Raw genomic sequence first — 14657 nt, 5'->3', positions numbered from 1 at the left:
ATATTTAAACCCAGCGGTATTTGAAAGTGCTTGTCGACTTTACCGAACCACCTAGTAGTGCCATTCCCCTCGCATCTTTTGTTGGATATTGCTGAATATATCTCTAATCTGTGATTGGTTTGAGCAGAATTCAAGAGGTCGCTCGTCTTTTCCGGAGTGTATTTATTACACTCAAGCTGTGTCACATAAGCCACAATCAATCAACATTCATTCACGCTCAAAATGCAGGGAAGGGATTTTCTTCAAGCCGTAGCGCTGATCTGCCTTCTCCATAGTGGTGAGGGATTGTGGTTGTGGAATAAGCCAACGACAAGCCCACCGCCTTCACAGAACGGGATCAAGACACCAGTAATTATTGGTAATAATGTTTTCTTTAATTTGTCAGTAAAAAATTGTTATGTCTCTTCCGGATCAATCAGATTTAAAACCAAGATCGAGAAAACTTCCTATCGATTGACTATGCTATTTTCTTAGTTCTAGGCCAGGAAAAGGTATGAAATTCAGCATTGAAAGCACATTCGTTTGATTTTGCCGGAATTTTACCATCGGAATATAAACCTTATTTGAAAAATTCTTTCTCGTCTTTCTCGAGTTACGTAACAGCACTATTTAAATCTTTCTTTCAGTTTTAGGTGTAATCGATATCTTTTTAGTTTGTGCATGCGATAACATAAAATTTCGGTACAGATTTAACTTTTTGACTCCGATTTTTCTGGTCTAGAGAAGCATTCCATAAGAATTCGATTCGCGTTAGTTTGACGTGTAAAACAATTGCAAGGTGCCTCCCGGGTGTTCCTCAATGCGTTTTGGCAATTTTTCAAGATCAATTTGTCACCTTGACAGATAAAAAATAACTTTCTATACTTTGCTTTGTCATGGTATCAAAGTACAGGACGGATTGACTACGGATTGACTATGAAATTAAACGAGGGGTAAGGCTTACTTTTTGCTTGAATGAAAAAATCGGAAAGGCGTGAGATCAGTAAAAAAAGGTCCATTTTTTGACTTTTTTCGTTTGATTGGTGTGGACGGAAAACATTTTGAAAACAGCTAGAGCTTTTCGAAAACGATGACGTCAGAATAATCATGTGATTTCCTTGCCGGAACCTTCTTCAAACGCAAATCAAACGCAAATCAAATCAAAACCTTATTCATGGAGGGTGACACGTAATAGTTTATCAACTAATAAATTTGTGGCCCTCTTAAATGTACTAAAAGTTAAAAATCTACTATAAACAATAATCAAAGATTATCACTAAAATATCGCAATCTAAAAATTATTATTTAAAAAAGGAGTAAAAATCTTATTTTTGAGCTGACTTAATTTGAAATGTTTGTACAAAGCGTTCTTAAGGATATTTACAGATGAAGAGGCGCGCAGCTTAAGGGGGAGGTGATTCCGACATTTAATAGTCGTTACAGAAAACGTGCGACCTCCCTCTTTCGCTGTGTTAAATCTTTTCGGTAAAATGGTAAAATTAGCGCCCCGTGTATTCCTATTGTGCTGGCTGTTATTTAGTCTTAATAAATCGTTTATGTATAACGGGCAAGCACCCATAACCCAAATGAGCAGCGATTTTTGCGATTTTAAATTTCTCCAGCGTAGTGTGGGCGGAAAACTTTTGCTGCGTTTTCAGAGTGAAAACGCCGTTTTCAAACTTTTCACGCGTAGTGTGGACGGGGCCTTGACGAGATACACATATATGTCTACCTCTCTGTTTCTTTTCCACTTTTTCCCCAGTGCCCGGTACCGGTGGAAGTCAGCTGCAAGCGAAACTCAACAAACCAAGCGTTCTACATTGGTACTGTTCCCAAACAACCTCAGATTACTTCACATTATGGCTCAAGAAATCCTCGCTGCTACCTTACGCCATAAACTGCTGGGTAGATAACATGAGGTAATGGAAACTTGGAAAATGTTGAACTTTGGATTTGGTTCAAAATTAATTACCTTGGTAGTCGTTATCTCCTCGCATATTCTCTTATGGTTGCTTTTTGGGTATTTTTCACTATGCATTGTTGGGTCACAGTTAGTCTCCCTTTTTATGAGCTCTATGGACCTTGTTTCGTCACGTAATCTTTGCTTTCTAAAGATTGCATGACTCGCTGATTGAGTGACTCGGTCATTGCGTGACTCGGTCATTTCGTGACCCGGTCATTACGTGTTCTTGAATTGGGTTGGCCTTGATTTGAAGGAGATCAGAAACAAGCAAACTTGAACGTCAGCAAGATTCTTCTTGATATTAAAAACAAACTCTAGGCTCACTTCTGCTTAAAGGACAGCCCACTAGTTATACGCCTTCGACTTGAAAATGAATTTTCATTTCTTTTCCACTCCAACGAACTTTAGGCTTGTGTACGACGAAAATACCAAGACTGTGAAGAACGCGCCTGGCGTGGAAACGAGAGTTCCCGGATTTGGAGACACGAACACAATAGAATACTTGGATACCGACAACTTGATAAAATATTTTGCACCAGTGGTAAACAAGCTTGTGTCTTGGGGATATGAACGAGGCGTGACCGTCAAAGCAGCTCCGTATGACTTCCGATATGGGCCTGGTAGGTAGACAAACAATAGACTGCAAGGCTGATACTACGTGAAAAACATTTCGAGACACCAACATGACAAGAATCGATAAAGTAGGATCGCAACAGTTTGTCATGTTGGTGTCTCGAAACGTTTTTCACGTAGTATCAGCCTTGCAGTCTATTGTTTGTCTTCATACATTTTTTTGGCTGATCAGATCTCTTGTAGATCCTACGTTGGCAGCGTTTATCGTATGCGGTCCCTTGCAGTTTCTGGTTTCTCCCTGGTAGGTAGCACGTGACCAGTGCGTGCTTGACGCATGATGACGTAAAAGAGCAACCTCGTTCCCAAGTTCCTCTCTTTACCTCGAGAGAGAGGACCCTAGGATCGAGGTTGAGGAAAGAAACGAATTTCGAATGGCTAACGCGGCCAAAGAAAATCAATGAGACGGGTACTTTGTCTCGATGCAATAACAAACTCTCAAAACTTACATAAAACGAAATGTATGGTAACAAGTAGGGAGAACTGATGGTTCAACCAGGTTATATTTGTTCCTCGACAGAATCACAGTCGGGATATTTTGCCAAACTAAAGAAACTGGTCGAGGACACCTACTCAGCAAACGGCAACAAGAAAATCACTTTGATTAGTCACAGCTTAGGATGTCCTTACACTTTGGTTTTCCTGAACAAACAAACTAAAGACTGGAAAGATATGTACATTTTCCAGTGGATTGCTCTTTCAGGTAAGAAAAGATTCTTTTAACTGAGCGTGTTTAAAACATGAAATGGCGAAGTAACGAAAGGGCATTACAGCTAAGAATCAATGTGGAATAAGGGTGTCTGTAAGGGCTAACCCTTATAATTATTAAGAGCTAACCACTGTCGAGTCAATGATATTTAGGCTAACCTGAGCGCTATTTAGGCTAACGGCAGTTCCATTTCTCCATTTCGTGTTTTAAGGTGGCTTACTACAGTTTTGATGGATTACAACAGCCCAATTTCTAGCTTTTTTCAAAACTGTTCCAAGATATTTTTCCTTTCTCTATTTACTGTTTGCTGAAGTCTTTTACCATTCCTTTCATGCAAGTTTGATCATTAGAATCTTTATCCATCCTTGCCATCGATATTCATCCTAGGCCTCTCTTCCTAATGATTCCCTATCATTTGTCCAGTACTTTTCTACAAAGTTAATTCATTTTTGTTGAGTTTCCTGTTATCTAGCAATGATTTCTGCCTCCGTTTTCAATTTTGTACACTTTGCAATAAAACATCCTCGCCATCGTTCCTAATAGGGTCCTGTCATTTGTCAAGTTCTGTCCTACAAAATCAAAGTTTTTTTTATGATCTAGAAATGTTTTTCACTATCTTGAGATCGTGCTGTTAAGAAAGCACTTGACAATTCAATTCTCTGGAGATCCTGAAAAGTTCAATGGCCACGATTTTTAGATTTATTGGTATTCTTCCATGCTTATTATCCGCTTTAACTTTTGTCTACTAGGAGTCTGGGGCGGAACTGCAGAGCAAGTCAGTCTATTTTCCTCCGGGAACACGCTCGGTATCCCACATTTCCTCGTGAGCCCGCTGACCGTCCGAGGCGAACAACGCACGGCCACCAGCAACGTATTCTTGCTGCCGAGTCGCGAGTTATGGTCAGCGGATGAAATATTGGCTAAAACACCGCAACGGTCATACACTGTCAACGACTTCGACGACTTCTTTCAAGATATGGGCTTCCCACTCGGGATAAAACTACGAAAGTTGGTGGAAAACATCTCGTATCCACTAACAGCGCATGCTCCCAATGTAACCGTGCACTGTTTGTATGGGACTGGGGTGGACACGGCAGCGAATTTCGAATTTGCCGAAGGTGAATTCCCGGATACTGAACCACACGTTGTGTATGGTGATGGAGATGGTACAGTCAATAGACGCAGTCTGGAGGCCTGCAGTAAGTGGAAGCAGCGGCAGCTGTATGACGTCACTCTGAAGCAATACCCATCGGTGAATCACAATGGCGTGCTGAGCGATGAAAATGTGCTGAGTTATATCGAGACTCTGTTAATCTGATCGCGAATGTAAACCTGTTTGCATTGCTGTCATTTTACTCAGTCTTGTTTGGTTACAAGTATTGATCTTAGTACCATTTCTGTTTGACATTAAACTTGTTATCTCAAACAGTGTTCTGCGTAATAATTTGTGGAGCTTTCCTCAGCTTTAATTTGCCTAGTTTTATCCACAGACTCAAACGATAGAGCACCTTTGCACAGCACATGAAAATACTTCTCGATAGCTTTCATTTGAAGGGCTACACACCAGGGTTTCCTCTACAGACTTCAAAGTTAGAACCACCTTGTAAAACAGTACCACATGAAAGTACTGCTCAATAGCTTTCATTTGAATGGTCAATAATAAGGTTTCATCCACAGACCGGAGAGTTAGAACAATCTTGTACCGTCTAACAGACAGTATAGTGAATGTAATCCTCGGTAAGTCTCCCAACCCCCGCTCGTTTTTCATTTCATTCCCCGCTTTTTAATCGTTCCCATTAGTTGAGCGAGCCTGGAACAGGTTAGAAAATCGACTGATCGACATAGTAACCCATTCATTCCCCTGTGACCAAAAGTATATATTAGAATGGCCATTTTCCGAGTTATAGGTTTTCGTCACCTCGAAGCTGTGGCGCTCTTCCTCACTGCTACCAAGGAGATGGCAACCTGATTCAATTTAGATTCAACTTAACAAGCCTACATCAAAGTTTTTGATACGTCCGGCTGCACTGCAGGCCATGCAAAGGGGGGACTGGAGACGTAACAAAAGCGTTGACCCAATAATGGAGGCGAAGAAAGTCAGTCCATCAGTCAGTCGGTCCGTTATTCTAAAAGTGCGTATTGCAGATATCTTAAAGGGAATTTTGCAACTGTAATTTTCATTGCTTTGAAAGACCAGCTCGTCGTGTTTATGGTATGAACTTGTTCTGCCATTACCTTAACAGTATAATTGCTACAGCCAAACAATTAGAACACAAAGATGTTTAATTCCCGCGCGTAAATATCATAAAAATGGAATGATTGTTTTTCATTCAAAATCCACAAACATAAAAGAGAATAACTAAAATTATTCATTACTTCAGAAGTATTACAGAAGATATAGAGGAAGTGATTGTCTCGGTTAAGCTCACACTTTGCTGTCGGGTAGATGCCTTTGTGTTTTACAAAAATGCATTCTATGTTATGGGCCTCACGGTACTGATGGCACGGAAATTATTCAATTAAAATCAGATCACTTTATTACCTTGTTACGTTTGCCTGAATCAGAAATGATATAAGAGACAAAATTTCAGTTTCCTCCAGGAAATTCAAAAGAGAAGTACTTAGACTACAACCTCCTAGGAAACCTGTATTAGTAATGGTAATAGGACTGAGTGGAGTCCAATTCGGTCTGTAATCATACGAGTGATTAACAAAATCGGACGATCGCGAAGCGGGAGTCTGATTTGTTAATCACGAGTATGATAACAGACTGAATTGGACGACCCGAAGCCCTGTTACCAATCAATCAAAACTATGACAAAATTCGAGAAACGAACAAACTATCGATTGAGCGCTGAACGATTAAACGTCGTTATGAATGCTGAAAAACACAGCAGTTTACTCAACAAAGTGCACCGCAACAGCGCGCGCAAAATGACGCGTACTGTCTACCCGTATTTGTTCCCGTTCGGATGAATATGCCAGGGCAAGGCAAACGTAACCCGTTTGCTAATTGCGACCGTTTAATATGTACCCGTTACAACTAGAATCGATTGATTTATTGATTGATAGGTGTCTTTGGCGGCGTGGTGGAAATGATGAGTATTTTCTCTTGCGGTAACACGCTTGGTATCCCACACTTCATTGTGGACCCACTTGACGTCAGAGAACAGCAGCGCACGTCACTCATGATCAGTAATGCCATGATGATGCCAAGCCTAGAACTGTGGAACCCGGATGATGTCTCAGCGTGTGTACACCGTGAACAATTACGACGACTTCTTCAAAGACATCGGATTCCCGCTCGGAATCAAGCGAAGAAACCTGGTTAAAACCCTGATATACCCGTTTACTGCGCATGCGCCCAACGCGTGCTTGCATTGCTTGGTGTGCACTGGCGTGCACACCTCAGCGAGCTACATATTTGGTCATGACGGAGAGTTCCCGGATAAGCAACCGGAAGTGGTTTATGGTGATGGCGACGGTACAGTGAATCGGTGCAGTTTAGAGGCCTGCGATACTTGGAGTCAGCAGCAGGATTGCGATGTTACACTCAAGGGATATCAGTCGATAAACCACAATGGAGTTTTGAGCGACCCTAACGTGCTGAATTATATGAAGTCTGTGCTGTTTTAATGACTCGAATGGCTGGTCCTGGAACAATTTAGTTGAAGACAGGAGCCATAATCGGGGACGGAGACCGTAAGCGCGCGCCATTTCTAGTATTGGGGTTGTCCCCATGATATGGGACGATAATTCTATTTTTAGAACAAATTGCGCCATTGCCTGCGGCACACGCGCGTACATGCTGCGAGGATTTTTGCGGATGTCGCGCGGGGGAAACGGCGTCCGAAATTCCCGAAATTTTTCATGTTTTTGGCCCACAACTCAACGCGTTTACGTCTGTTGGAATTTTGCTTAAGTATTTTCGTCGTAAGCTGCTCCAGTTTGAGTGAAGTAAGACAGTGTCGAATTTAGGTATGTTCCGCTGTAAGCTTACATATATCGCTGACCAAGTTGTGTTCCGACGGATGCTTCTTTACATGAGCTGTACATTACTCCACTTTAAATTTCACATATGTTGAAGATTAACAGCTTTTCCATTACACAGCAAAAAAATAGCTGGATATATTTAGATATAGCAGAGCCTCAGGACTTCATAGTTTCCTAGCTCCTCTTGCTACACGCTTGCGAGGAATTTGTCAGTCTATCGCGACCGAAAAGTAAAACAAAATAATTGCTAGTTTGAGTTTCGCTTGAATTGTAAGCAACGCTTGATGTTTCATCAAGGCCCAATAACTTTAGGTCCGTAGATACTGCTCAGTTTTATTCGTGTAAAAATCCATTAAATTCTCTGTTGTCGATCAATGAGAGCGCCCGCTGATGCGTGTTTTGTACAGTCAGTAAACATGACAAATTGTACTTCCACCGCACTTTCGTGTGAAAGCGTACATCGAACTCAAACAATAACTCTATAGTTTTTAAATATGTTTAAGATTGATAAATGTTTGAGAACATGTTAAAAGCTAAACTGAAAATATGTGAATAATGCAAAAATAATCAGCAAAGTTACGATGACGCTTTCTTTAATAAACTTGCAATAACGATTTCGATTTTGTTGATCGAGTTATCAAAACTCCTTGTCCATTTTCATTTTCGCAGTGTAAAACTTCACTATGCTTGTTGAAGAAAGACACATGATGTTAGTAGCCTTTTTTGCGTTCGTGAAATTTGTTACAGCAGCTCAGCACAAAAGATAACGAAAGAAATCTTTGTCAAGATTTGTTGACAATTGAAAACACCGACTCGGACTTGAAAGTGCACGAACTGCACTATGCAAATGAGCTAATTGTACGCGTCAGACTTTCCTTTCAAAAACTTTTGCAAACTCACCAAACAAGCAGAAACAATAAGAAACCGTCAAAACAGGTTTTGGTTATGATGAACCATTGTCTGAGAAACTCACAAATTAACTCGATACCAGAGTAGAGAGTTTTCTTGCTATATTCTTAAGTCAGAACAAACGCAAAAACATACGCGTAATAGCGTGAGCAGATCTTATTATTCATTCCCAGCGCGAGATTGAAGTCTTGTTTTCGACCCTGAAAACCCACCTTTTCCGTTAGCTCAGAGCATAAAACTACATATAAGCGCCCTGGTTCGTATTCCCTGCCTTATTCCCTGTCATCGCTGTGAAAAATACGCAAGAGAATCTCTCAACTCTCACCATTTGATCACACAAGGTGACAACATCCACGCGAGAGCCCCCGACATGTGCGTGAATCCGCGCGGATATATGACGTCAGGATGGCGCAATTTGTTCTAAAAATAGAAAAATTGTCCCATATCATAGGTACGCGCGAATCGGAGACTTACGGTCTCCGTCCCCGATTATGGCTCCTGTTGAAGATGAATAAATGATTACTTCAAATACATTCTGGTCTTGTTAGATATCTTTGTCAAAATCAACTGTCACTGTATGAGAAAAACATAGTCCCTTTTAGCACATATATTTCTGATGGTAGAGCCTAAAAAAGTGGGGGAGCCAACCCCGCCCATAACCCTCCACATCCCCGTCACTACCCCTTCCCCTAAGGCAGGCTGTCCACAAGTTTGCCGCGGTAACGTTTTGGCAACTTCTCCAAATTTCGAATTTTTCAAGGGAACTTTTCGCTTTCAAGCAACTTTTTGAGGACTTTGATGAATTCTGATCGATTTCTACCTATTCCTGGATACCAGAGAAGTTTTGTACTTACTACCATGTTCACAAATCACTATGCTTACAGGCATTAGAAACTTTGTTAATTTCAATTCAAGGCTCGGGTTGTAGTTGTTTCGTCGCGGTGCAACATCATGACGCAACAAGAGAGGCTGGGAACGAGGTTGAAAGTGAAAGGGGAAAAAATACATTTAGTGAATGGAGCTGTCTTTAAAAAGCTGTCATTATGCTAAAACGTTCTTCGTGAATCTATATCCTATTTATGACCAAAACGGCTGCACATAATTATATAGCCCATAGTTATAAGGGAGAACAACGACATCGAAAAAATTCGTAATCCACGAACCCGTCTAAAATGGACACAATTTGCACCCAAATTGAATCAAAGACACAAAGAAAACCCTATGTTGAGGCGAGTGAATTTTTTTTGCATTAATAACTTTATTTCAGCATATGATCCTGAAGAAAAATTCCCATACAAAGTCGTTGCAAAACACACTGAAGCTTGGGCTGCCTGTGGCATATACCCGATACGAAGATTGCCCACAATATTTTACGAAGATAAGCTTAGGCACGTGAGCTTGCATGTTACCTATAGGAAATGACGTGGCTGGTCAATTATGTGCCATGTTGCTCTGAAATGAATTTTGAATACATCAACAAAGCTGTTTAAAATACCTTCCACGAACAAACGAGATCCAAGCAACCAACAAAACCCCGCACAATATTCGTATATAACAAAGAACACGCAGGTCACGTTTTGTCAAGTTGCAAATATTGATGGCATCTACTTCGATCAGTCAGAGAATTCCAAAAAGAATGGATTTTGACTCCGCACTAGAACACATTGGGGGATTTGGCCGCCATCAACTACGCATCTATTTCGTAGTGAGTCTCATCTCTCTTCCCCTTGCTGCTCAAATGCTGATTGTTGTTTTCGTTGGAGCAGTCCCGGAGTGGAAATGCCCTTCTCCAGAAGGCGACATTTTACATTGCAACTCCAGCCACGCACGTTGTTGTGTTAAGGATGGTTCTATTTGTCCCGGAGCAGAATTTTCCACGGAGTTTACATCCATCGCGACAGAATGGAACTTAGCGTGCAGGCATCGCTACAAATGCGAGCTAAGTCAATCGATCTTTGTGGCTGGGTACATGTTCGGAGTTCTAATCTTCGGTATTTTGTCCGACAAATATGGCCGACGTAAGCCGTGGCTTTTCGCTTATATAGTTGGAGGTGTTTTAGCACTGATGTCTGCATTTGTGGGGACCTATGAAGAGTACATCGCTTTGCGATTCGCTATGGGTGTTATGAATGGCGGAGGAGGCCTTATCACTTACGTGCTATCGACAGAATCAATCGGTCCTTCTTATCGAGGTAAGTGAAATTTTGTAACTGTCTACTGTCTACTGTTGATTTTGCATATTTTGTAGTTAGCTTTTTCCTGAGTTTTTGAAAGTGAAATTTACAGCGGTTTTTTGCTTCCAATTTGTTTTAGAGCGCCATGTTGATTTTATTTTGCGTGACACAAATGCTCTGTCACGCAATTCAAGTTAGTACACTTAGATGATGTCCTCCGTTCCCTCTCGAAAATAAGACCATTAAAACCCCCTATTTACAAATGTACGCCCAGCATTTAGTATTGGAGTTTTATGGTATTTTCATACTAGAAAGATACAAAATAATACAATTCTAGCTGTTTAAATGCGTTTTTGAGTAGGAGACTTTATCCTCAAGCTACCCAGTGCCTCTCTGCATGGGCACTGAAAAATTGAATGCTCAAGGGCGGAGGGGAGTGAGAGGATATTCTTTTGGATAAACTAGCATCCCATCCAGGGGTAGTAACAATACTTTTAGAGGTTTCATGCTAATTGGAAATACTTGTCTGCTTTAAATAGCCAGCTAAATTTTTGGTAAAAATCTAAACCACAATCTATCAGCTTGGAGGGCTGAAGCAGGCTACAACTTACCAAGTTTTTGCTTTTTATTATAGGATCAGCCGGCACTTGGCAGCAGGCATTCTATGCTGTTGGTTATGTAGTTTTGGCACTCGAAGCTTATTTCATCCGTGACTGGCGGACTTTGACAGTAATTACAATTCTTCCATCTTTCATTATTTTGTTGGTTTTCAAAAGTATTCCAGAATCTCCAAGATGGCTAGCATCCCAAGGAAGAATAAAAGAAGCCGAAAACATTCTGAGGAACATAGAGAAGGAAAATGGCTCCAACAAAAATGAGGTTATATTTCTTAAAACAGACACGACTAAAGAAGACACTAAAACCTCCCAGTATGGAGTAATTGACTTATTTACTCACAAGTCCGTATGCATTGTCACGGTCATTATGATGTTTACATGGTGCGTGAACAGTATGGTGTATTATGGACTTGCCCTTAATGTTAAAAACCTTGGGGGAAGTGTGTATATTAACTTTGCACTTGCCAGTGTGATAGAATTACCATCCTATTTGGTGACTCAGGTTCTTCTTGCGCGGCTCGGACGAAGACAAAGCTTGTTCTTTTTTCTTCTCAGTGCCAGTGTGTCTTGTTTCCTGTGCATGTTTCTACAAGGTGGCCAAAATGCTGCTGCAGTATCCATTACTGCTCTGGTCGGCAGGTTTTGTATCTCAGCATCTTTCGCTCTTCTCTATGTCTACTCAGCAGAGCTTTTTCCCACAGTTGTACGTAACGCAGGAATGGGTATATCCAGTTTATCAGCCAGGCTTGGTGGGATTGTAGCACCTTTTATTGTTCTGCTTGGAGATCAACGTAACTCTCTACCTATGTTTGTTTTCGCCTGTACTGCACTGCTTGCTGCATTAGTGGGACTGAAACTGCGAGAGACACAAGGCAGACCAATGCCAGAGACATTTGCAGAGCTTGAGGAAAACCATCCAAGGAAACCAAAGACCAATGGTGATCCATATTAGATTGATCTAGCCTCAAATCAGCCAAATGAAAATAGCTGACCAATTTAGTATTTCAGTGGTCATGTGGGTTACTTAGTCTTGTAAGGGCCGTGTTGTAGTCAGGTAAATGATTAAAAGGGAACCCTGCACTGCTACATTATATTCATGATAAAGGAGTGGGACGTGTAAATTAATGATAAGGAGGCCTACCTAACGAGTTGTTACATTGTGAATGTTGACTAACCCAATGTACTTGCGAGCACATGATGGACAGTGGCGGCCATCCGATCTAAGAGCAAGTAGATCTAATGTAACTGAACATAAATAAATGAAGCTACCCAGACTCTTCAAAAATTAAGGTGTGAGTACAAAATACACCACACAAAAATTCTGCAATTCATAAGATATCATGCGAGTAAATGCAGTTATTTAGCCATGTCGTAAGCATAATGCCAAGAATGATTTGTAGTTCTGGTTTATAAAGGCAACTACTGTAGTGATTTTGAAAAAGGATAGCTATGATTGCTGCAAAATCTTGCCTGTCAAAGCCAAGCAAATATCAGAACTTTTACTCAGTTGAGTTAACCCCTTTCTGGGGCAGATACAAAAGTTCAAGATATGGGCAGCCACAGGCGGTCCCCTATAGGGGAGTCTGGGGGCATCCTCCCCTGGAAAATTTTTTAAATTGAAGTCCTTGGAAATAGGATTTTTGCTCAACCAACAAATGCGTTTTTCGCTACTGTCAATCAAATACACAGTGACTCCTCCCAGCTTCCAACTACTACTGAGTGCACGGTGATCAAATCAAATCGTTGAGCACAGTTCAGACAACATAGTCAGAAGCTGGGAGGAGCCACCGAACATTTGATCGACTGTAGCAAAAAACGCATTTGTCGGTTGAGCTTTGAATTTTAGAGTCCGCATGATATTGAAAAGGTGCAGTAATGCATTTACCAATAATTTTTAAAGTTCTATGACATTAGCTGTTTTAATTTAAGGGGTTCAACCGAATACCCCTCCAAACCCCCCTAAATCCACCCCAACCTTTTAATAAGTGCCTCTTTCAGTTCTATTTACAATACTTGTTTCTTGATTTGTAGTGTCCTTAATGTGCACAGCAGTGCTAAATAATGACACTTGAATAAAGTGACTTATTTGATCTTTTAATCTTATATTATCTCATAATATAAATAAAGAACCACATAGTATATTGAGGTGATAGGAATTTACTAAATAGTCATCACAGAACATGATTAGGTTAAATTCTCCTAACCTTCACTGCAATAAAGGTATGGTGATATGTGATGAGATTTTACATGTTGACATGTACAAAGATTAAATATTTATGCTTTTACAATTTTAACTTCTTCATGTTCTGATTTCTCCAAATCTTCCATTGTTTCTGGCATGGGTCTTCCCTTAGTTTCGGGCAGTTTCAGACCAGCCAAACCTGCCACTAAAGACATAATAGCAAATATAAACATTGGTAAAGATCTACTCTGCTCTCCCATTAGTACAACAAACGGACATAAAATTCCACCGATACGTGATGCAACAGTCGTCACACCCATGCCAATATTACGGATAACAGTCGGGAAGAGTTCTGCGGCATAAACATACAGTACAGCAAATGATGCAGAGATGTAAAACTTCCCAAGCATGGCTGAGGCAGAAAGCCACCCAGGATTGGTGGAATCCTGTGTTTGTAGTTTCATGCATGCCCAGCATGATCCAGCAGCTCCCATCATGAAATAAAACAGAGACTTGCGACGGCCCGACCAGTTAAGGAGAAAGACTGTTAACAAATAAGAAGGGATTTCCACCAAACCAGCCAAGACAAAATTGACATACATATTGCCACCAAGGTTTTTCACATTGAGTGACAGGCCATAATATACGTGGCTGTTTACGAACCAACTAACGACCATGATGAGTGTTATTATGCATGTGGTACTGTTTCTAAACAAGTCAAGAATTCCATAACTGCGTACCGAAGGACCTGCTTTTGATGTGGACTTTGACCGCTGCAGTGAGACATATTTGTTTCCTAAACCATTTTCCTTGGATATCTTCTTCAAAATAGCTTCTGCTTCATCATATCTCCCCTGGGAGGCCAGCCATCTAGGGGATTCTGGAATTGTGCTGACTATAAATATACCAAAAATTGATGGAAGAGCTGAAGCTATAGTGAGATATCGCCAGGATGGAATAAGGTACGCCATCAGTCCTAGCAATGCCACAGCAACTGCAAAAAAGGCCTGTAATGAGGTCCCAGCAAAACCTGTAGATACAGAAAGAAGAAGAGTGTACTTTTACATCATAATTTCTTCAACTACAGCTACTGGATGGGTTGGTAAATCCATGACATCAAAAATAGCAGGAATCAGAAAAAGAGAGATTTTTACAAAATGAAGCCCACCAAAATTTGGAATCTCAGATAACACCTGTATAATCTAACAATGATTATAACATACATGTATACTATAATGATCTTAAGATTTCTTGAGGCTGGTTTGAACTAGTGATGAAGAGTCGTAAGTGGGTTTACGACTTGGTGAAAATTGAAAATAGGAGAGGTAGCAGAGTCATACAGTCAATGGAAACAGACTTGGAAGAATCAGAATGTGTTTATTTTCTTCAGATTCTGCTTAAGACTCCACTGCTTATGATCCAGAGAAAACTAGATTGTCCAGAGGCAGAAGCAAAAAAAAAAAAGAAAAAAAAAAAGAAAAAAGAATCAACCAATTGCAAT

General features: G+C 40.6%; 3 protein-coding genes and 1 pseudogene across 3 annotated transcripts in view; 3 read left to right on the top strand and 1 right to left on the bottom strand.

Moving 5' to 3' along the window:
- Positions 1-155: 155 nt before the first annotated feature.
- LOC110056269 (lysosomal phospholipase A and acyltransferase-like) lies at positions 156-4707 on the top strand. Its single transcript, XM_089296962.1, has 5 exons — positions 156-358; positions 1742-1898; positions 2351-2562; positions 3093-3275; positions 4031-4707. The coding sequence occupies exons 1-5, from the start codon at positions 223-225 to the stop codon at positions 4597-4599; spliced, it is 1257 nt and encodes a 418-aa protein (XP_089153088.1). The 5' UTR covers positions 156-222; the 3' UTR covers positions 4600-4707.
- Positions 4708-6357: 1650 nt separating this feature from the next.
- On the top strand, positions 6358-6917 carry LOC110040844 (lysosomal phospholipase A and acyltransferase-like; annotated as a pseudogene).
- A 2626-nt stretch (positions 6918-9543) lies between these two features.
- On the top strand, positions 9544-14642 carry LOC110040861 (solute carrier family 22 member 15-like). Its single transcript, XM_020746128.2, has 2 exons — positions 9544-10375; positions 10992-14642. Exons 1-2 carry the CDS (start codon positions 9781-9783, stop codon positions 11924-11926), a joined length of 1530 nt encoding a protein of 509 aa, XP_020601787.2. The 5' UTR covers positions 9544-9780; the 3' UTR covers positions 11927-14642.
- LOC110040862 (solute carrier family 22 member 15-like) overlaps positions 13048-14657 on the bottom strand; it is a 2929-nt gene continuing 1319 nt past the window's right edge. The window contains exon 2 of the mRNA XM_020746129.2: positions 13048-14186. Within this exon, the coding sequence (XP_020601788.2) occupies positions 13249-14186 (938 nt within the window). The 3' untranslated portion in view covers positions 13048-13248. The remainder of the gene's footprint in view (positions 14187-14657) is intronic.

The sequence above is a fragment of the Orbicella faveolata genome, unplaced genomic scaffold, assembly GCF_042242905.1.
Source record: "Orbicella faveolata isolate gen_17 unplaced genomic scaffold, um_ofav_v1 contig_27, whole genome shotgun sequence".
In the NCBI taxonomy this organism is placed as follows: Eukaryota; Metazoa; Cnidaria; class Anthozoa; order Scleractinia; family Merulinidae; genus Orbicella; species Orbicella faveolata.
This window is presented reverse-complemented; position numbering and strand designations above follow the sequence as displayed.

Coding starts and splice junctions, on each gene's coding strand:
- LOC110056269 (XM_089296962.1), top strand. CDS start 223: ATGCAGGGAAGGGATTTTCTTCAAGCCGTAGCGCTGATCTGCCTTCTC. Junction 1,899..2,350: donor TGCTGGGTAGATAACATGAG/GTAATGGAAACT, acceptor AACGAACTTTAG/GCTTGTGTACGACGAAAATA. Junction 3,276..4,030: donor CCAGTGGATTGCTCTTTCAG/GTAAGAAAAGAT, acceptor TTTGTCTACTAG/GAGTCTGGGGCGGAACTGCA.
- LOC110040861 (XM_020746128.2), top strand. CDS start 9,781: ATGGCATCTACTTCGATCAGTCAGAGAATTCCAAAAAGAATGGATTTT. Junction 10,376..10,991: donor AATCGGTCCTTCTTATCGAG/GTAAGTGAAATT, acceptor TTTTTATTATAG/GATCAGCCGGCACTTGGCAG.